The sequence below is a fragment of the Astyanax mexicanus genome, unplaced genomic scaffold, assembly GCF_023375975.1.
Source record: "Astyanax mexicanus isolate ESR-SI-001 unplaced genomic scaffold, AstMex3_surface scaffold_40, whole genome shotgun sequence".
Classification (NCBI taxonomy): domain Eukaryota; kingdom Metazoa; phylum Chordata; class Actinopteri; order Characiformes; family Acestrorhamphidae; genus Astyanax; species Astyanax mexicanus.
The window spans coordinates 1,032,808-1,056,208 of record NW_026040050.1 but is presented as its reverse complement, the minus strand read 5'-3'; the positions used below and the strand labels follow the sequence as shown (position 1 = coordinate 1,056,208).

The following is a 23,401-nucleotide window of genomic DNA, read 5'->3' as shown; positions in this document are numbered from 1 at the left end:
CATTTACCTCCTGCTTCTCCTGAACCCCTTAAGCCTCTTGTTGTGGATGACCACAAACCCAGACAGGTCTCTGTCTGCCTTTCTCTCCCTCCTCTACTCCACCCTCCCTCACCTCACATGCAGTCCATCCTGGCTGTTCTTGTGTCGCTTTCTGTCTTGTGTCTTAGAACATCTTTGTTTTGTGTCTTAACGAGTCAGATTAATTCTACTTTCGTTTGAATATTGCTACCAAGATTTTCCTTTATGTTATGTTTACTTTCTGCATTGCGCAGGCTGTTTTATTTCCTTCAAAGCCTAACATTATGTGCACTCTCTGTAACGCCTATGCCTTCTGGCGCTTTGAAGTCGTAACATGTTCCTTTTGTGTGCATTTTACTATAAGTAAAGAGTGGACAGTATAAGAAGACACAAGGAGAGGCAGAATCCTGCTATCAGTCATTGCCTACTTAATCATAATGAGTTTGGTTACCTTCTAAAGAAACAGTACCCAACGAGAATGTACAGCAACTAAAGGCAGCTGATTACAAAACTTGACCAGAAGCCATTTTTTAAACCTATTAAACAACCTTGTGCCTTCTTTGCAGTGTGTGCTTACCCACAAATCAGTAATGACATTATAGCCTATACTACCTCGTCCGCGTGCCGTGCACACCACCTCTTAAAACACACCGGGGGGCGTCTGCTCAACCCGAGTCGCTTGTGCGTTTGTGTACAGCTGGATGAACTGACCACTGAAGCAATGGTAAATGTGGAATGCTGGTCCAGTGCTCATTCAGCTCATTTCTTAACTAAAGATTCCTTCTTTTCTCCTGGTCTCTCTCGTCACAGCTACTACTGCAAGTTGTTGAGAGACATTCTTCACAATGTGGTCAGAGTAGCACACTGGCTACACCATCCTGGCTCTACACAAACAAGAACCGTCCACTTCTGGTGCACGTCCAATAATAGCTAATGTTTTCTTTGCACGGCATGTTTGCTAGTGGACCCTCAGGACATTTTGCCTCTGACATAAAAAAATGTAGCGCAACTAAAATAGAAAGCCCTTAAAGCATATATATATATATATATATATATATATATATACACACATATGTTTTCTGTCATTACTGAGAGTCTCTGTTTTCATATTATATGCATGTAATAAACAAATATCACATGTATATAACAGGCTATACATGCTGAAGTCATGAGGAACAGAATGTATAGTTTGTGGACAGGACTGCGTGGCTTGTCTTAATCTTAGTGTCAGTGTGTAGATTTGTGTTTGTGTCTACAGTGTGTCGCAGAACATAGCAGTTTTGTGGCCCGTGCAGATCTATGCAAGACTGGCCAGTCTGTGCTCTACTCCCAAATGCTCTTTCATAGCTATACAGACAAGCTTCACAAAACACTGGACAAAAATCCTATTTAAGCTTATGAGAAACTCTATTTAAAAAAAGGTTTCCTTCCGTTTTTTATTTTTGTTTCTAATTGTACCCCGTTTCTTCAAAAATGGAAGCCAAATACCCAATCCCCATTCATATGAACTCCCTCTATGTGAAGCCAGCCACTGCCCACTTCTTATGCAGCCTGAGTGATGAGAAGAGAAAGCACCATCTATCCATCCCTGAGAGAGCAAGGCCAACAGTACTCTCTCAGACTCTGGCTGCTGGTGGAGAAACATCAATTTAATAGACTGTTCTCTCAGTTTTTAGTTTAATTATAGAGTCCCATCTAATCATTTATTAAATTATTGCAAGACACTGTTAAATGTAGGAAACAATTTATTACAACTGTAGGAATTTGATTGCTAAACTGAGGAAACTATTGATTAAAATAAGGAACTGAGTAAATTATTGATTTTATCCAATTGGGGAATGGATTGTTAAATGGAAGAAATAATTTGTTAAATGGAATTGAGATAATGGTTTACTAAATTCTTCAAATATTACTTTATATTAGGGGCTATATAGTTCATTTTGTTCTCTCTGTGTCTGTAAAGTTTATTTGATCAAATTCCTTGATGTTTCTAATTTTTATATCACAATAACGATATACAGTCATATGGGCACCCCTATTAACCTTAATCATTTTTAGTTGTAAATATTTGGGTGTTTGCAACAGTCATTTCAGTTTGATATATCTAATAACTGATGGACACAGTAATATTTCAGGATTGAAATGAGGTTTATTGTACTAATAGAAAATGTGCAATATGCATTAAACCAAAATTTGACCGGTGCAAAAGTATGGGCACCCTTATCATTTTATTGATTTGAATACTCCTAACTACTTTTTACTGACTTACTGAAACACAAAATTGGTTTGGTAACCTCATTGAGCTTTGAACTTCATAGCCAGGTGAATCCAATCATGAGAAAAGCTATTTAAGGTGGCCATCTTAAGCATCATCTTGCTGCAGATGGTGTCACTGTGCATCGGTTAACAATACTTAAGGGGGAGATTCAAATAGGAGAACTTGCAATTGTCCACCTTAAATACCTTTTCTCATGATTGGATACACCTGGCTATGAAGTTCAAAGTTCAATGAGTTATTAGATATATCAAACTGAAATGGCTGTTACAAACACCCAAATATTTAGAACCAAAAATGATTAAGATGACTGTATATCATAACACATTTGAGTATGTTTTCAGTTATTCTTCGAAAAATATGACAAAATAGTATCATTGCTTACTTACTTATTATATTAACAAAAATAAGGGTATTTAATCTGTAATTTCAGTTCGTTTTTGTTTTTTCTTTTAATTACTGTTTTTATTAGTTTCAGTTAAGGAGAACTTTCACTTTTAGTTTTTTTTATTTTGTTTGTTTCATTAACAATAATACTTGGTTACTTAGCTATATGGTGATTATCATGCCATAGCTTTATATAAAATAATAAATAGTATTAAAAAACAGATGATTACATCACAGACTATTTCCTTGGTCTCTGCCCGGGCAGAGAAATAAAAGTATCCTGCTATTTAAAAGAATGTAAAATTAATACCAATAATAATATAGTTCTGCATATTAGAGTTTAGATTGTCTGTCCGAACCCGAGACTGACTGACCTGATGCCTGAATTTGGGCCAGCGAGAATTCTCACCGCTTTCCTGGCACGCTGTGGGGTTCGGCTGAAGAAAATGGTCTGTAACGTGATGTAGAACTATGTTCAATGTAACAAATCACACTGTGATTTTTGTGTGGATACAAAATTTCAGCTCATGCTGATGAGCTCTCCGCACCCGATTAAAACAATCACACAGTGCCTGGCTTAAAATAGTTAGATACAGCTATTAAATGAATAAATCAACATTCATTGAAAAGACCAGTGAGTGTCTGTATGCTAAATACCAAAAAAGGCAGCAACAAGCTAGAAGCTAATAAGAACATTTAATAAAAGCAGAAAAATGTATATGAAATAGGAAAATTACCAACTAAACTAAGCTCAAAATGCTAAAAGAAATATAATCTAACGAATTCTAAAAAAAGCTAAACGAAATAAATATTAGTTATAAATATAAAAAAAACGCAAAAGTAAATAAACTGTGTCTGGGCGCTGAAACCAAACAAAGAAATAAAAAAAAAATAAAAAAAAGAAATGAACAAAAACAACAATTTAAGAGCCACTAAAGCTGTACTAATCTCAAAGCAGTAGCTTAACTGACAGAATATAAAGCTTCACCAGCGCTATGAGACGCAACACCTATAGAACAGAAGGAGCAGCGGCAGCGTGACGGTTCTAGTGAAATAATTTGAATTATAATTAAAATTATTATAGGGTTTTAACACCATATAATCTGACAATGTATGACGGTATGAAAAACTTCAATACTGCCCAACCCTAATTTGCATGAATAATTGATGAAATTACTGTAGAAACGATAGGGACGATAGAAGGTAAGTAGCACGATAAACACTTTTATATCGTCCCCATGATATATATCGTCATATCGCACAGCACTACCGCTTACAAACACTACATCCTACAACATAAAAACAGTTGAGAAACTCAACCCATAGTAGTGAGCATTAGGCTGAATGGGATTTTGGGTAACTTGTGGCTACAAAAGAAAGCATTTGAGGGCAAAGCATGAATGGGTTGATTTTTTTTTTTTACTCTCAGTCCTATACTGGCCATTTTGATGCAAGGATTTCCATCTTAGTGAGATTCTGAGAGAAGGATGTGCTGAGTGTTTCACTTTGCTTCTGGATTCCACATCATTTCCACAGTGGAAAGCAGGAGTAATAGGATCAAAATCATTGATTTGCCAGTGCCTCCTCCTCTACGCAGGTGTCCTTCAAATGACCTTCCATAGTGACAGCTGGATCACATGACCCTGACAGCCTTTCACACTACTGCCATCGAGTAATGTGCCTGTTGTTTTAATGCTCATGTAGGCCGGATGACTTGCGCTCAGTCAGACGGAGGGGACAGAGGGGGTTTCGCTGCTGGCCAGGAAGAAAAGAGGAAGCGCAACAGAGAGAAAGATTGATAGAAAAAAACAAAGTAAGAGAGATAGAAAGAGTGTCATAAATTGAGAAACCCTATGGTTATTGGACATACCAAACTGCAGGAGAAGGTGCTAGGAATGCTAATTGGAGTCACTCATTGCCCCCTCCCCTGCCCACTCTTTTCCTTCTGAGCAGCAATTGATCGAGGGCTTTACTGTACAAGCCAGTGGCAAGATTATGCCCCCCCTCCTTCCCTGCCCTCTCATCCAACTGGGTATTGCGGTTGCCATGGAAGGCCTGCCCTGATTTAGCGAGGGAGGAGCTCAACCAGTAATGTATTGTTTACCTCCAGTGCACAAGTCATTCACAAGAATGCTGAGTCAGCACATTTAAATAGCTAATAGCTAATGTCCATTTTAGTGTGTATTTAAAGACAGTGAAAATCAGAGTGAAAAGAAGTGTATTAGTGTAAGCACCTATTCAACCATTGACACTCACCTGAACCACCTGCATGTTCTTAATGTGATCTTAAAGTAATGGATATTTAAACTGAGTTCTCACCTGTATATTCATGTGTAGGTCGCTGTATGCTAATTCTTTTGTTCTTCTAGTAAAGACAGAGGCCTGGAGGTAAGTATGGGCATGGATAGCGATACAGTCGGTGTAAAACACGGGAGCTTGAGGCAGATACACCACAGAAACACTACTGATGGAAATGGGGAAACTATTGACTATACAAGAAGACTAGCAAATTACAGGCCTGTTCTTTGCCTTTGCTGTAATTACATACTGCATGTAAGGTGTCTCGAACAGAGAACTAAAGAATAAAGAGGGTGTAGGTAACCAAAAATCATGAGTAATTTATACAGTATTCAGTAGGCCTGTTTGTGTTTGAATACTATCGCTCACAAAAGTCACAGACAGCTTCTGTAAAGGAGAGTATGAGTGTACATAAAAGATTTAAATTTCCTGTGGATTTGGTTTTGTTTCAGAGCCAAAGATCAATGCCTCTGATCAGGAGATTTTGCCAGCTAAAAAGCCACAGGAAGAAAACCCTCCCATCACCCTACAGTGTAACCTTACCAACTCACATAATACTCACCGGGAAAGCTTCTGGATGAAGAATGGAGAAGAAATCTCTAATACGAGAAAAGAACTGAAAAACACTGAGCTAACGTGAGAGCCATTTATGTGCATTCTATTGCAAACTTGCATTGTTCAATGTGCCTAGTATCAAGTTCACTTCAAGACTCCCTCTGCATTCAGTTCACCTTAAATGCTGAATGTCAGAGCTGGGAATAATGTCATATCCAGGGTTGACTGCATATGTGATAATTGTACCAAACACCATGGAACATGTCCACAGATAAAAGTTGTGCAAATATGTTTCTGCATAATACTCTACTGACTCTCCGAGTAGGAAATCTGACCTCTATATCATAGCACCCACTACTAGCGCAATATACGGTATATGTATCTTCTGTATCAACAAGAAAACACCTTATCTTATCAGAAACGGTTAGAACACACAGCCAGAAACTCACTGCTTGTCTTACTTTTATACCACCTCAGTCCGAAACACTTTTTGTAAAATTGCAGATTTCTTTTGTAAAATTTCGATTTGATAGCTTTTCAGTCTGTTTGTGTACTACAAAAATTTCAGTGTTTCTATTCAGACCTGTAAAAAGGAAACATAAGGTTGCTTGGACAAAGTCACTCAACAATATTCCAGCAACTTTTGTGTTTGTGCACAGGACAGAAGAAAGGAAGGGACAGGGTCAAATCAATAATTTAATCAACCAATCAATGAACCTTTATTTTGGAAATACATTAGGGGTCACTATTTTAACAGCCTCGATTTTACAAGGTACAGAGACTGAATAATGAAGTAAAAAATGAAATAAATATGAAATAAAGCTTTATTTCATGTCTAATGTTTACCGGAGTATTTAGGTAGTGAATGATTATCCCATGCAAAGCATGTATCCAGACCTAAATAGTCACATGTGACATCACACCCTTGACCCCCCAGCCCAGACTGGAGCTACTCAACAGCCTCTCCCCTACGTCAACCTGTAACCGCTCATGAGTTAGTTTAGAAATGTTCTTCATTAGGGATTTCTTTGGAGGAGTGTGATGGCATGTTTTTTTCTATTTCAAACTCTGAACTCTGAGATAGCAGCCAGTCTATCTAATTAGCCTCACAACCCGAACCTCCCCCCAGTCCTTCTCTTCAGCAAACTACAGCTTTGCTCTGAAAGTACTTTTAACTTTTAACTAACTTTAGTGTTAAAGTTCACTATTTCTGTTTTTGGTTAAGTGTTCTGATGGGAGAGCTCTTCTGCATGCTAAGAGCTCTCCGACCAGAAGACTAGTGGCTAGGGTAACTATAAACCTTTCTTCTAAGAAATGAGCATTAGAGTTTTAGCTGCACATGTCTTCATAATATATATCAAAAAAAGTCTCTGCAGAAGTTGGACAACCAACCATCCACCAACCTGAATGGGTGAACTGAGAGTTCTCACTTGGAAGCCATGATTCTATGGTTACTGCAGCTTTAGGCTCCGCTGCCATATAAAAACTTTCCACTGATAAGAGAGATATTCTCCACTGCGGCAACAGATTCGCTATTTACTTCATTTTCGGAGTGTATTGCCCACTCACTCTTTGTTTAATAATGTTCAGAGTGGGCAGCCACTCTGAGCCATCAATAACATGGCTGCGAGTTCAATACCTGATAAGCTGCCACTGCTGGGCCCTTGAGCATGGCACTTAACCTTCACTGTTCTGAAGCGGGACCCTTGAGAAAATAAGGGGCTATGTTTGCATATGACGAGGCTGATGGTGTATGGACAGTGTTATTTATCCAGCCTGTAGTCATGCGGTGCGATTTGACCATGTTAATAACATTCTGCACCGGTTCTGCTCCATTTAGTCCTGTCATTAGACATGTTCTAAGCAGCTACACTAGTGTCGCTGGTCTTATGGTACTTCGACCTCTTCATATGTGTGTGACAGGACAAAGGTAGCTGACTCATCACTAGCATGCTTCTGTTACTATTGTCAGCACACACACATCTGTGCTCAGTCTGTGTCTGTGTCACTGCGCAGGCTGGAGTACCCTTAGAGCTCGTCCCTGTACGCAAAAAAGTTAATAACTACTTAATATGTCCAGAGGGCCTCCAGTTAGTGGAAATGCTAGAGCTCCTTTTACTACACTCCTGAACAACTACAGATGAATCACTTACATTGTGGTGCAAGTCAGCCTGAGCATTTCATTGCTGAGCAGTTTTTAATCTGTTGCAGTCACCGTAACACTGTCCTCATCTGCATTTCTGGGTACATCTTTCCTGTTAGCGGCTTCACAAGTGGTGCGTCTGCCTTCATGACATTGTTGGTATATGACATCCACTATCTAACTGCTCTGGTGGTAAAGAGACACGAAATTGAACAGGAGTTAACCATGAAACTGTGCTTCTATGATGTCAGATGACCACTAGAGTCGCTCTTGAATTCAGGCACACTTTCATGCGAAATTAGTGCTTAAGCAGTTTAAACTAAAAGTAGGAACTACATGGACAAACTAAAGATTAAAATTTAAAGCAGTCGATGACTATAAACAAACTAATAATAATAATTTTTTTTTCATAATTATTTCAAAAATAATACAACTAATAAGATAAGATAAAAAAGTAAGTAACTAATACAAATATTTAAATGAACTAAACAATTAAAATAGAAAATAAAATAAATGTATATATAATTTATCATGCACCAACAGTCAACAAAAGTAATATACAACAGTATTGTTAGGCAATTTATAATTTACAAAACAATAATAGATTGTGATGTAACAAGTCTCACCGGGATTTACCTGAAAATATTTTATAACTGCAGCCCCAAAAAACCTTTCATAGCCAAGTGTGATGTGTCTGAAAGGCAACATCCTGTCAGACTGCATGCAAGTAATTCTGTAGTGACAGTCATGACTGGAAGAGACAGCATCATGCCAGCAGCTCTTCTATAGAGCTCAAGCACCCCCTGAATTCTCACAAAGCATGCACGTACAGTACAGCGCCAAAACATGTCCTCGCAGACTGAACTGGCCAAATTCAGACTGACACTAGTGTTTCCTGTAGAGGTGCACAGTATAAAACATCACTAGAGATCTGATATAATAAATATCTGATATAAGAAATCTTGTATCTTGTAAAATGTGTATCTTTCTGTGTGGAAGTACATAAGATTATGAGTGAATACATATTGTAGGTTTTAATATCATTATTTGAAACAGAAAAAGAGCTCATTTGTTATCTGTTATAGTTAGACACTGATGAACTCTCTCAGCTTGCAATATCTGGATGCACAGCAGCGGCCAAACATGTTGATATCCCTTAATTTCCCCCTGTAATGTGAATGTTTTTCTTTCTGCATTCTTGTATTGCTTCAGCGTAAATGAAAGGAAAAACATGACTGAGATTGCAACAGTGTTCTGGAAGAAGTGCAGGGAGGCCAATTATGAATGTAGCCTTACATATGAATGTGTCATTGTTGGAATAATTACTGCTGAGCTGGCTTTGCTGGTGGAAATATCCCATCTTTCCTATGCCTCTGATATAAGATGCTATTTAAGGGATGTTTTTTTACTGATTATTCAAAATTTCTACATAATTAAATGGTTGAAAAATGAAATGTATTCACTGTAAAATTGTGTTTTGTAGAGAAACTTACAATATAAATTAAAGCCTTTATATTGTTTATTTTTCTTTTGGGTACTATTTTGACTTTACATTTACACCTTTATTACTTGTGCTATTTGATTGGCAATCTCATCCTTCCACTGCACTGTTCACAAACCTATATGTGCAAGTGGCATAGTAACAGAACCAGCATTTCAGTTGACCACAGTATGATGGACATTTCTAGAGGTCTATAGAATCTTCAGTTGATGTAAAGGTTATTTACCAATTCAAAGATTTATCACACTTACACATCTGTATTACACCTGGTTCTTTAAGGAACTAAAAGTGCTACTCTTTTACAAAAATTTAAGAAACCAAAAAAGTTATTCTATGGCATCACCACTACTATTTTCACAACCATTTTAGTATAATAGCTTAATAGCTGAAGAATTCTAACATCATTTTTTATCTAGAAATGTAAAAATGCAGAAAGTTTGAAAGATAAAGGCAATTCTACTTTAATGCCACACAATTAAGAGTCAGTCCTGGTATATGTAAAGTTGCTGTAATCAGTGTATCTGTAATAAACATTATTATAATCATCTTAAACTCTGATCCTAATAGTTCTTTTTTCCTTTTTTTTAAGACTGAGAAAACCAAGGGCAGACGATGCAGGGGAATACATGTGTGTTTACACCTTCGACATGGCCCCCAATGCCAATGCCTCCATCGAAGTAAAAGGTAGGGTATTTTTTTCTAAACATGTGATCGCTGATGCTTAAAATGACTGACAGGAAATCCCTCCCAGCTTGTTCTCAGAAATATTTTGATTGTGGCTTTTTGACATGTGCTGGCACAAACAAGCGAGTGCATTTGGTCCAAAGAAGTGCAGGATGAACACACACTGAGAGTTTTACTTCAATACGTTACAACCTTCTGCCTACATTGTAAAATACATATGCAGCACTTCACCTCGTCTTTTCTATGATGAAATTAGGAATTTATCAGTAAGTTCACATTTTGAAAAACAACCCTCTTAAACAGAAACAGACAAATCTGACGAGAGCAATTCACCAGAGCGACAAATCCAGACAGTCACATAGAGGAGTCTGCAGCAGGGCAGTCTGAGAGAGACTCGGTCTCATTAGACTTTTCTCCACACAGAGTGGATGACAAAGTGGACACTAGACAATGACAACCATTGACAGAGAATGGGAGCTTGGACATTGTATTGACATATAGTACCAAATTACTAGAAGAATATACGTTTTATTAATGCAATGGTTTTGAATCCAGCTCCTGTGAATCCATTCATCATGCACTATAGAGGGATAAAAAGCATCTGACACACATTTATAGTCCTTGAAATCAGCAGAATGTTTAGGTAATATTGGACTACTGCAGTAAAGAGATGTTTGTAAAATATCTTCAGCTTGTCTAGAGAAGTATTGCTTAAAGAATAGGATTCTATGGATCAGAGAAAGATGAATTTATTGGGGATGAGGTGGGGTTTGTTCACCCAAAATCATGAGCTTCATGAGATTCTCACAGCAATGTTCCAAGAGGGTAGAAATCCTTCCCTTGATAGTATAGACAGTTACTCCAACAAAAGCAGGATAAACTCTTTAAAAGTGGATATATTATGCAAAATGCACTTTTTGCGTGCTTTTGTATTTTCTCTTGGGACAGTTTGGTGTAAGAAATAATTTGCTTTTATGAGCCATTTGGATGCTACCTTATTGTGACGTCACAATAAGGAAATCTGCATAGAACCACTCTGGCACCACCCCTCACCTGTCAACCCCCACCAAAGCCACACCCACTAGATCAGTTGGAGAAACGCCATATTGATTAGCTGTTGAGAACCTCAGACAGTACACAAAAGATTTAGCCAGCAGACTTTATCTGAAAGAGGGATCTGTAACTACTGTCCATGGAAAGTCAGTAGATGTAGAAGTAAGTTCTTTTAAATAATGAGTTTGGTGCTTCTATTACAGGTAAGCATGAACTAGCTTGTTCGTGTTAAAAAGCCTTAAAAAGCCTTCTCTCAACCCCGCCCAGGTTGACAACTACAGACCGGTCTCACTGCTACCCTTTCTCTCTAAAACACTAGAAAGAGCAGTTCTAAATCAGGTCTCTGGCTTCCTCTCCCAGAATGACCTTCTGGACCAGAACCAATCTGGGTTCAAAAAAGGACACTCTACCGAGACGGCTCTGTTGTCTGTGACTGAAGCGTTGAAAACTGCCAGAGCTGCAGGTCAGTCTTCAGTGCTCATTCTGCTGGACCTCTCGGCCGCCTTCGACACAGTCAACCATGACTTTCTCCTAACTATACTCTCAAACATGGGGATCGCAGACAATGTGCTGTCATGGTTCAGATCGTACCTCACTGGGCGCTCGTTCAAGGTGTCGTGGCAAGGACAGCTGTCCTCAGCCCGCTCCTTATCCACTGGGGTTCCCCAAGGTTCGGTACTGGGACCCCTTCTCTTCTCCATATACACCACCTCTCTTGGTCAGGTTGTCCGCTCACACGGATTTTCCTACCATTGCTTTGCTGATGACACCCAGCTATACCTGTCGTTCTCACCTGAAGATCACTCAATCTCTGCACGGATATCGCAGTGTCTCTCTGACATATCCTCTTGGATGAAGGAGCATCACCTTCAATTAAATCTCTCAAAGACTGAACTTCTGGTTATACCAGCAAAACCATCTTTTCAACACAACTTCTCTATAAGTATCGACTCTCTCTCTCTCTCACCGACAAAGGTTGCTAGGAACCTGGGTGTTTTGGTTGATGACCAACTCTCCTTCACGCACCATGTGGCCTCAGTCGCTCGGTCCTGCCGCTTTGCGCTCTATAACATCCGAAAAATTATACCGTTCTTGGCACAACAGGCCACCCAACTCCAGGTGCAAGCGGTCGTCATCTCACGCCTCGACTACTGCAATGCCCTGCTAACTGGCCTCCCTGCCTGTGTAGTAAAACCACTCCAGATGATCCAGAACGCAGCAGCACGTCTGGTCTTCAACCAGCCAAAACGGGCACATGTCACCCCGCTGCTCATTGAGCTCCACTGGCTACCAGTTGATGCTCGCATCAAATTCAAAGCTCTTACAATCGCCTACAAGGTGATGACAGAACAGCTCCTTCCTACCTGCACTCGCTCCTGAAGGCTTACGCTACCTCCCGGCCGCTGCGCTCCTCCAATGAACGTCGCCTCGCTTTGCCAAACATTCACACAAAGCAATCCAGACTGTTCTCATACAGAGTTCCCCAATGGTGGAACACACTACCTTCCACTACCAGATCAGGAGAATCTCTCGCTATCTTTAATAAACTCCTAAAGACAGAGCTCTTCAAAGAACACTTACTCTCCTAACACCTCTAACACACTAACTACTTCTAACCTCATTTCCTTCTTCCCCTCCTTCACTCCTCTATCCTATTATTCCCCTTTGACCTCCTTTTATCCCTATCCAAAGATGTTTTTCCTTTAAACTTATTTTACATTGTACTTGAATATTGTAAGTCGCTTTGGACAAAAGCGTCTGCCAAATGTAATGTAATGTAATGTAATGTAATGTTTTGCCATTTAGCACAAGCTAATGCTAACGTGTGGTAAATGCTCAGCGTAAGAATGGAGCTGGTGAGATCTCTTACTGCGAGAGTGATTTTGTGTAAAGAACTTCATGAACATGTTTTTCATAGAGCTATTTTAACTTGTGTAAAAAGAGGTATAGTATGTCCCCAATTGTCCATATAGGGCATCTGCGGTTTATTAATTTTACAAAAAGTAGTAACCGCACAGTGCATTTACTAACTGTTTATTTTAGTGGTGTCAATCAATTAAAAATTCATTAGATATATTACAACAAAATGATGTGATTAATCAGGTTTAAATGTAAATAAAAAAAAAAATTATAATTATATTTGTGGTGCCCATAAAAAAAATAAAATATTGTTTTAATCTCCACAATATTGATGATTTTTTTTATTTATTTAAAAATATAATGCTGATAATACTGTGGTATTTTTGGGAGGGGCACAATATTATAGTTATTATTATAATGTCTCAGGGTAGTTTTGATGCTTTTCAAATTAGAATATTGTAATTTCTTGAGTTAGTTTACTAGAGGAAATAAATGCTAGTTTAGCTCCATATTCCACATTTAACAACCTGGAAAAAGGAAATGTGCCATCAGCTGTGTGTGTGCATGCAATCTAAAAAGCAATCTACTTTCTGAACTCAGCAGTAAGCAAGCGCTGTGTTCATATCGCTAAATAAATCCACTACTGCGTCTTAACTTTGTTACATAATAAAATAAATAAAATAACCTATATTAAAGTTTCCAGTAATTATATGGGTTAATGTGTTAATGTTGACAGCCCTTGTTTAGGGTAAAAAATGAGCAGATGCCATTTTACAAACCTACCATATTTTTTGCAATATAAGGGGCACTGGATTATAAGGCTAGCGGTTTATCCCACATAGCTTGTTTTAACACGATAAACACGCAGACTACAGTCCAAAATACTCATCTCTGAACGGCAAAAGAGCTAGCACTGCTGTTAACATCTAATGCTTACTACATGGCGATAATACTTACGAAGCTGGCACGTAGCGCAGTTAGCGGCTAATGCTAATACTGCACCAGCCTTGATGCCTCTTGCTAAACTGAAACTCCTGTATAATGCTGTGCTTCAGAGGAGTGGCTTTACTGCTCCCTAATACCTTTATACTACGTAATATACTGCTCCCTAATACCTTTACAGTCAGTTAGTTAATGTGAATTGTGTCTGGATTGTTTCTTGATACAATTTTAGCTATGTGCATTAATAGTCAAATTTGTTTCTGCTCGGTCCAATAGAAATACGGTAAGGAATACAAGGTAATTATTTCTGGTGTTTGAATTTGTTTGGATTTGTTATCTGCTAAGAGAGAAAAGCACTTAGACTGCAATACAAACGTGGTTCAAATGCGTCTCAGATCAACACCTGAAGTAGTTTGAGTGGTCAGATTGTCACAGCTTAGTATCTATTAAAGTCCCATATAAATAAATTCGAAGGTCTTTATTAAGTTAAGGTCTCCTTTAAATGAAGTGAAGTGTTAACTACATTAGAGCATCCCAGACACAGAGGAATCACCCCCTGTGGCCAACGACCTGCGAAACACTGCACAGTATGAGATTGCCTACATCCTCTTCACAGTTAAGCCAATTTGTTTTGACACCAGCATCGTGCGCACTGAGCATGCCTAGACCATTATGTTAAGGCTGTCTTAAGTGTTGCCTGGTTGCGTAATGCAGTGATGCTCTGACTTTGCTGCTCCCTGCCTGGCGGATGACAGGACACATGCTCCCTTCTGCGCTACACTCTTCCCTCTATAAGAAATCTCCCCAGCAGACCAGACAGAAATATGACAGCCTTTCTGTTTAGCTTTAATCAGTAGCTGGGCTTAGATCCACTCATTTGCAGTGCGTGTAAAACAGCTGAATAATTTTATTATAATTGTGCAAATTAAATATGTATGCAGATTTACTTTGCTGGTTTAATGTTTACAGTTGCCATTTATATAAAAAATAAATAAATATTTTGAAGGCTTGGATAGTTGCTGGGCTTCCCGTAACGTCAAAATAATATGATCTCTGATGGAAAATAACAAGCAACCATATACACATATATCTAGCTCTTCTATCTATAGTGCATCTATGTGACAGACGAGGGCAGGGCCTTCTAATCCACTGCCCAAAAACTGTTCAGGTTGAAAACGCCATGGCCGGCTCTGCTGCTCTGCTATCCTGTGCTCCACCCCCAGGCTCTCATGTCCTTGGCACCTCTATCTCTCCAGCTCTCAGCTCTGAGGGAACAGATGGAGGCTTGTGTGCTGGGGTGGGATTAGGGCTGGATCCACTCCCAGCCATTTCTAATGGCAGGAGTTTATTGTCCACGATGATAATCTGTCCCTGCGCATACATGTATTTTGATTTGACAGTGAGAATTTTGTATTTTTAAATGCTTTTCTGCATAATTTGATTTGTGGTTAATAGATATAGTATGTCTTTATGGATGATTGTGTTTTTTTTCTGTCAGATGAGGCCAAATGTATCACATTATTAACACATGGCATTGTAATATTTCTGCGGAAGAGTGTCCTATTCCCCTGATGTGGAGAGGATTTTCTCTAGCATCACTTATTTCATTTTGATATGGGTTACACAAGAAGCCCGGATGAGGTTTCCCCGCAAATAGCATTCTGATACAGAGATCATCCGCATCTCCGCAATGTTATCTCTTTTCTATATCAATAAAATACAAACTCATAGACACACCTCCATTAGGGATCAGCGTTTGGAAGCAGGCCAGAGCTGAACAACAGAGGAAGCACTATCTGTTCAGAGGGTAGGCGATTCACTCAGGGGAAAGAGAAGCATGTGAGGATAATGCACAGCTAAGCTCCTGCTCATCATCCTATTCCAGCCCCACACACTCACGCACACACACACACACACACACGCACAATCCTCAGATGGCACGTGTGCACCATAATTAGAGAGCAGTGATGTCACCCGTGTCCTAGGCCACGCCTGCCACAGCCTCCATGTTCACAGCAGAAAACACTCGCTCCAGGCCCCTTTTCCTGATCCTGCTTAATTGCATGGAAGGAATTACCGTAATTTTGGGGATTAGCAAGAGGCTACAGCAACTATCTGTCAGTGTTTAAAAGCACGCTGGTTGGTTGCCAGAATGTTGCAGATTTTGGCCAGTGTTAACCCCAAGGAGCTTTTAATGCGCAACATTGTCCAACTAATGTTCTATCTAGATGTTTAATAAGAAGATGATGACACAGCAGAGCAGAAGACATTCTGTGGAGGGAGTGGGTTTCAGTTTTAATTAAGAATGCACTCATATCTTGTTTCAGTCATTTCCATGCTTCAAAAATGAATGTGCTCATGGGTAGTGGCTTTTTTTCTGGAATGTTACAAACTAATGCATTTAAATTATGAGCAGAATACTGTATCAATCACTGAATAACTGTGCCAGTTATTGAGTGCACACAATATAAAGTCAGCTCAACTAAAATGACAAAGTAACTGATAGTTTACTTGTCATAACTCACATTTTTGTCCTGAATCTCAGTTTGGTCAACAAAAGTGTTTCAGTTGAGCCTTAAAAGCAGTTAATGGGCTGCAGCTGGAACTGCTAAAATAGCATATGTTTTAGTCCTGTTAGCTGTTATAATCATATGGAGCTGATGTACTAATGTTTTAGGCCAAAAAGGCCAAACTCAATATGTATTTCTGTAAAAACTGAGGTAGAACTAAGAAATGTGCATTAACTCAAATAATAACTCAAAAATAAACAACACTTTGTAATGTTACATTTTTTTTGTTGGACAAAATATATATATATATTTTAATTTATTTAAATTTTTATTTTTATTTTTATTTAAATTTAACACAAATACAGCATATGTCATATCATGTTTTTGCCATATTTACGATGTAAAGCTGCAGTAAATTGTAGGGCATTTTCTCTTTTTCCCTTAGCGGCTCCTGAAATCACTGGTCACAAGCGAAGTGAGAATAAAAAGGAAGGAGAGAATGCGCTCCTGTACTGCAAATCTGTGGGATACCCACATCCCATCTGGACATGGCGGAAAAAAAATGGCCAGGCATCATACATAGTGCGTACTGTGTTCTCCTACCTCAGAGTCAGCTAGAATAGTTATCTTTTAACTGTATTACATGTAAATCTGCAGCAAAGTGTAAGTTTACACCACTGTGATAGGTATTGACTGTTAACTGTAATTGTTATATTTAATACAGCAGGTTATGGTCTCAGTAGATCCTATTTTTTTTTTTCATGATTAACATTGTCTCCATTCTTCAGGACGTCGACAACAGTACTGGACGAATCTTCATCACCAACAAAGACAATTACTCAGAACTGAATATTTTAAATCTAGACATCAGCACAGACCCTGGCGAGTACGTCTGCAATGCCACAAACATTATCGGATTTAAAGAATCAACATCAATCCTTCGGGTGCGCAGTCACCTGGCCCCTCTCTGGCCTTTCCTGGGAGTTCTGGCTGAAATCATCATCCTGGTGGTCATCATTGTGGTATACGAGAAACGCAAGAGGCCAGACGAAGTGCCAGACGGTAGGCAACTATACATTTCAACTACATTTTTGCTCAAAATTGGCATGTGTTATATGATAAATTTGAGGACACATTTTCCGGGGGAATGACCTGTAATACTACTGCGCTGCGTTAGACAGTTAGTCCATAATCTCTAGTCTATGGTAATATGCTGTACATAATTTCTTAACATCTAGCTTTTCACTGAATGAGCCTCAATAATCTTTTCTGGAATGTTAATAATAGGGCATTCTGTGTTTACTTGTTTGCTGTTGCCCTCATGAAGAGGTTGGACTAATATTTGGCTGAATATTTATGAGAGCTGAGTCAAAGAAACCCACTGGGAAATACTGACCTCTGAGCTTTAACAGATTTACCTGGTGTATAATCAGAGAGTGGGCACTTTAACAGCAGGCATAATCAGGAAAGAGGCAGCCAGCATTGTAAGTTTAAATGCTTTAAGTATCAATTTCACTATAATGCATCTTAGCAAATACTTTACACAAATGTGAACTTGACGAGCCTTAGTGTGTGTGAGATCTTGTGGAGCTTTTCACAATTCTGTATTTGGTAATCTTTCTTACCATATTAGTAGTTGCACAAGACGAGGGTACACAGAACAATAATCTCAGTAAATAGGACAGAGCCAATGATTCAGTGCCTCAAACACGGGACTGTCTCTAAAAAAGCTAGCGGCCAGGCGCAGATGCATGTTAATTTGACCTTTGCAGCTACACATTAGGGCATCTCAGAGCCAGGGGTGGTCTGCAGTTACCCTTTAAATGAGCTGAATGATGCAATGTCTCACAAAGACAGAGATAATATAACAGGGGTTTTATCACCTGTGGTTTCCTTTATATTACTGTTAGCATTTCTACGGCTCACCAGAGTTTACTCATAAGACCCTACACATTCTTCACACAAGCACATGAATGCAAAGGCTTAGAGTGATGCATACTGAGCGCTGCTGCAGGGGGGGCGCTACAGTGTCAGTGAATTTGTACTGCTGCCACGCTTTTTTTCCAGTCAGCGGACCATCTTATGTGTCTCTTGCAGAATTATTACCTATGCAACAGATAAAGCAGCTCACACTGCTCTACTAGAACTGAGTGTTACATTATGGTACGAACATGTCTTGAGTTTGTAAAGCTGGACCGTGCATTTGTAGAGCTATGGCTCAGCGCTGCCATTGGTGTTTGCTTACTTGCCTTAAGGAGAGAAGAGTTATACTAGTGTAAGTCAACCTCAGTGTGATAGATACCACTATTAACTTTTTGTGATCTGTTTCACCACTACTTCTCTGAAGTTGCTCAAAAAAACATTTGCTTTATTACCTATTTTTAGAAGTGAACTATAAACTATTGTGCGAGTATTTCAGATAAACCAGTAGATTATAGCAGAAATGTTATAGTAATAGTCTGTTGGTAAGTAGTCTTTTTTAGAATGTAAATGTGCTGTGTTAGAGGTCCAAAAGGCTTTTTAGGCTTAAAGGAGAATGCAGACATTACTAAAATAGGCAGCATGTAAATGTAATATGCAGCATGTCCGCCAATCTAGTTCAAACCTTACTTCTGTTAAGTCCTGCTCTAATGATCAGCAACATCATTCAAATGCAAAGTATTCCTGTGAATTATAAATTCAGACACAGAGTATAAAAATAAATGCATGACTAAAGAAATAACTAGCTGGTTGTTTTGACAAATATTCCATTTGTCAGAGCTTGAGGTCACTGAGTGCCTTTAGCAAGGCTAAACGAGGCCAGTTGTGCTCTACTGGTGAATAAAAGAGTGCTAGAGAAAAGGGAACACAGTGATTCTTCTAGTGCAGATATAAATAATGTTAGCTTCCTTATCATGTATGCTGCAGTGAATCAAACTCATAAATAACAATCTATGAAGTCTACAGTAGATTACTATCTATAGTAATTATAGTGTTACACTAAATATACCTCTTTTAAGTGACTGATGTGCTTCCTAATGAATACTAACTCTTATCAAAATTATACACACTAGTATATTTCTGTGTTAGTTTGTTTAGTTATTTGGAACAGTTGGGAAGGTTCTGCATCTTTCTCTCTTCAGTTAATTCAGGAATATGAGCTGCAATAATGAGGCACTGAAGCTTTAATTAAACGGGTTAAATCTGCTTTTGTTTTGTTTCCTTCTCCGAATGGCATCATATTCTTTATTGGTGGTAAGTTTGAGAATCTGCATGTCTTCGGAAATATTAGCTTCTATCTGTCTTTAGTCGATTCAGACCATGATGTCAAGTCAATTTAATCCAGTCATTTAATTTAGACTATTCTGATGTCAGGTAATGTACAGAATGCTATTTATAATGTTTTCTCTACTATTTCATTTATTACTGATGATGGACTGGCAGCTCAGTTTAAATGTTCTGCCTCCAATAGATCTGATGTTGAAGTTTGTGATCCTTAAATGGTTCAAATGCATAAAAGGAAAAACCCACAGAGTTTCTGACATTTACTTTGGCTTTTATTTGATTATGGACGTTATGAATTTGAGCTATTTCATGTTTGGTCAGTTTCATTTTATTAGACATTCTTCATTCTACATATTATAAGACATTCTACCACTTTATAATGCTGCCATTTCTTCTCTTAACACTTAGAATACATTTAGGCATAGAGCATACCTAGTGATTAAGTATTTCAGGTGTTAGGTTGTGAGATTTTTCAGAAAACACTTATTACAGTAAGGTGTTTAACAGTAAGGGGGGCATTTTTGGACCAGCCGGCTTGTACACAGTGGAATGTGTGCAGCATGTGTTTTGTATTGTCTTGTTAAAAAGGCACGGACATTCCTGTAGACAATTTAAGAGGCATTTGTCAATGTAACTCAATATAACTAAAGGTTTGTAAAGTAATCTGTTGCCCAAGGTTTGATTAGCTATTGTTGAATGCAGTGCTGTCTGAGGGATTGAAGATCATCTTAGGCTTGTGCTCATTTCCTTAGATTGTTCATTCCTATGGTTATGGTTAAATTTGGAAGGCCTATGGAACTTATCTTCACAATATCACAATCTTTTCGAAAATATGCTGCACAGAAACAATACAATGTAGGATTTTCATACAATTGTCATATGAATTTGCTCCACAGGAATCAATAGGGTCCCAAAATTCCGTCTCACACACCAGAGGCTCCAATCAGCACCTTAGCAACCGCCACAGAAACCACAGCAACAACACAGCAAACACTTAGCAACCGCCTAGAAACCACTAGAAACCAAAACCATAACAACCTCCATAGCGAACAGTGGGAGCCATTTTAGCTGCACAACAATCCTGCGTTACCTTCAGGAAATGCAGTTTTCTAGTTATTTTATGATATTATGCACTGCAAAGGGAGAACTATGCAAATATTTTCTAAAACTCATCTAAACATTTCTTTGAGAAACATTGTTTTAACCTTTTAGTCATTTTCTCACACATTTGTTGACAAACTGGAGATTTTACTCCTCAATGCCTTTTGTGGATACGGCTTTTTTCTCAATCACAATAGCCTGTTCACAATATTAGTTTGAAATCATATTAATCTTTGTTTTTTACCACATTCTAACCCTAAATTGCCTATTACCCCAACTGAAATGTGTCACAAGGCATTTACTCAGAATATTTAATTGTGGCCATAATTAACCCAAGACATTTACTTTTATTTCATGTGTTTTGTAAAGATGAACCCATTTCTGCACTTCAGGTCTGAAATGTTGTGCTGGTAAAGCAGTAATGTTGCCATTCCTTTTCACAACACTCCAAAGACGTTTTGTTACAAAGGATACCAAGTGATGATGAGTTCAGTTGTTATTTTGTCTAATTCTTACTGCAGACACATCCTTAGGTGTGCAACAGTACAGGGGTCGTAGTTGTTGTAGTTTATTCACACGCAGTTCTTCACACATTCTCTATTGGCAGCATATGGTACTCACTGAGATGTTTTTACTCCACTTTTCTGCATTAAAGCTGCATCACAGACGTGTACTGACAATCTCCTTTTGGGCCTGTAGCTCAGAACAGTGGGGATGATTGGTCTAGGCCTTACAGCCTCCATTTCTCCCAAAAAGATCTGGAATACTAATTCTTCTGACCAGAAAACACACGGTGTTCCCAATGCATGATGGTCTGCAATTAAATAAAACTTAATGGAAATGGAAAAATTCAGTTTTTATTTATTGGTATTTTCCATACTATCCCAAACGTTTCTGATTTGGGATTGTATATTAACAAATGAAATGAAACTGACCATGTAAAACTTAAAATATCTAATCAAATAAAAGTGTTAAATGTTAGAAACTGTGTGCTTTGTTTTTAACTGCATTTTCCATACTGTTCCAACTTTGATTAGATTTTAATTCTTAGGTGCTACTGTCAAGAGATTATTTTTATCACTTTTCTTCTGTAGAAACACTTCATTCCCATGCCCCATCAGCTGGTACATGTTGGTACATGCTGGAGTGCTTGAAGTCAATTAAAACAACTGCTTCCCAGTATCTGCTGTGACTTCAAACATATTTTCACATCTTAAATTGAAGTGACCCTGTCAGTGCAAAAAAATCAACAGAAAATGATATTAACATAAATCATTTAAATCAGGCGCTATAATTATTCTTCGATCCAGTGAATGACTGAATGGTCTATAGTCTGCTCTACATGGTAGAAATCTGAAAAGGAGAATGTAGCATGTAAAGCACTGCAAAAAGGGAATTTCTTCTGTGTTGATTTTTTCTGCATGAACACTGTGTACTGTTTGGAGAGAGCACTGTGCACTGAATAGGATTTACCCCTGCGAGAAAGAGATGGGGGAGGGGTAGATTAAGGTAGATTATATCTGGCTACGGTCTTATCAACAGAATCAGAGATGAGGATGTAATACTCTGTGCTGTGATGCACAACCTTAAAGAGCTCGCTATTATTTTATATTTCAAGGAATTTTATATAAACTATCTAGCAGAACCAGGCTGGCCACACTCTTAAACATAGCAGTGCTTTGAATAGTTCTCTGAGAGATGCCTTAGAAGAACCTCCTTTGGTTCCATGAACAACAATAGGGCTTTTACTGATAAAAGGTAACCTTAGCTATAGCCAATAACCATTTACAAACATGCAATACATTTATAACTACCCACTACATAATGAAACACATATGTACTATGTTCTCCATAATTCAAGCTAGTGGATTTTATTTGTTGATATTGGATGTAGTGTATGCGATGCAATTGTTTTTACAAAAATAAATATTGATTTTATTGAGCAATTGTTTCAGAGGTACAACTGCATGCATTTTTTATTTTACTTTAAATGTTAAAATGACGTATAGATTTATCAACAATTGAAACAATTGAATTAACAGCACCGCACACTACGAAATAACTAACGTCTCTTCTTATTGGACGACTGCACTTCTCTTTAAATATTAATAAACCTTATCTGTAAATGAATAAATATAAAAATCTGAGGTGTAGGTTCTAAAATAATGTAGGTGAAAAAAAAATTCCTGCACCACTAACAGCTTCACTATAAAACGAAAGAATGTGCTGGACTATATAAGTCAGCTCAGTGGTTTGAAGAGGTTTGCTGCGATTGATGTTGTGAAATGATTATAGTTGTTAGGATTCTCTTCCAGATTTTTCCTGAAATATCCTGCTACCCTTGATAGACTAACGAAAAACCTGCTCTGCATCAGATTCCTGCTAAACAGTAAACTACCAGTGCTTTCTGTCACAGGGATTTTCCTTCAGTTATCAGTTAGCTCTGATAAAAAGCCCTCAAATTCTCAATCTGATAGACTGATGATTCAGTGGGATAATTTATATGGAACAGGCCCAGTTTTAAATGTGATTGATACAAAGTAAAGAACATTATATCTTAAGAGACAATTTACAGAACATTACAGAAGCCCACGCATGATGATGCACTATTAAGTTCACCAAAAAACAGATCGGCCAATCCCTAACATGTAGTTAGGTTGCTTGTTTGTTATGAAAGCAAAAGAGGTTCTTCTGTAGCATCAGTCTGAGAAAAAATTAAAGCACTTTTTTTTAAAGAGTATAGAATTGTTTCTAAATGCCCTATATCTAGATATTATGTACAATAAAAAGCATATCTATAATGTGTTTTT

At 38.2% G+C, this 23,401-nt stretch overlaps 1 protein-coding gene across 2 annotated transcripts in view; it reads left to right on the top strand.

Annotated features, from left to right (window-relative positions):
* nptnb (neuroplastin b) overlaps nucleotides 1-23,401 on the top strand; it is a 57,502-nt gene that overhangs the window by 29,093 nt on the left and 5,008 nt on the right. For both annotated transcript variants that reach the window (XM_007241335.4, XM_007241333.4), the window contains 4 exons: nucleotides 5,431-5,614; nucleotides 9,767-9,861; nucleotides 16,672-16,808; nucleotides 17,015-17,288. In XM_007241335.4, coding sequence (XP_007241397.2) covers nucleotides 5,431-5,614; nucleotides 9,767-9,861; nucleotides 16,672-16,808; nucleotides 17,015-17,288 — 690 coding nt within the window. The remainder of the gene's footprint in view (nucleotides 1-5,430; nucleotides 5,615-9,766; nucleotides 9,862-16,671; nucleotides 16,809-17,014; nucleotides 17,289-23,401) is intronic.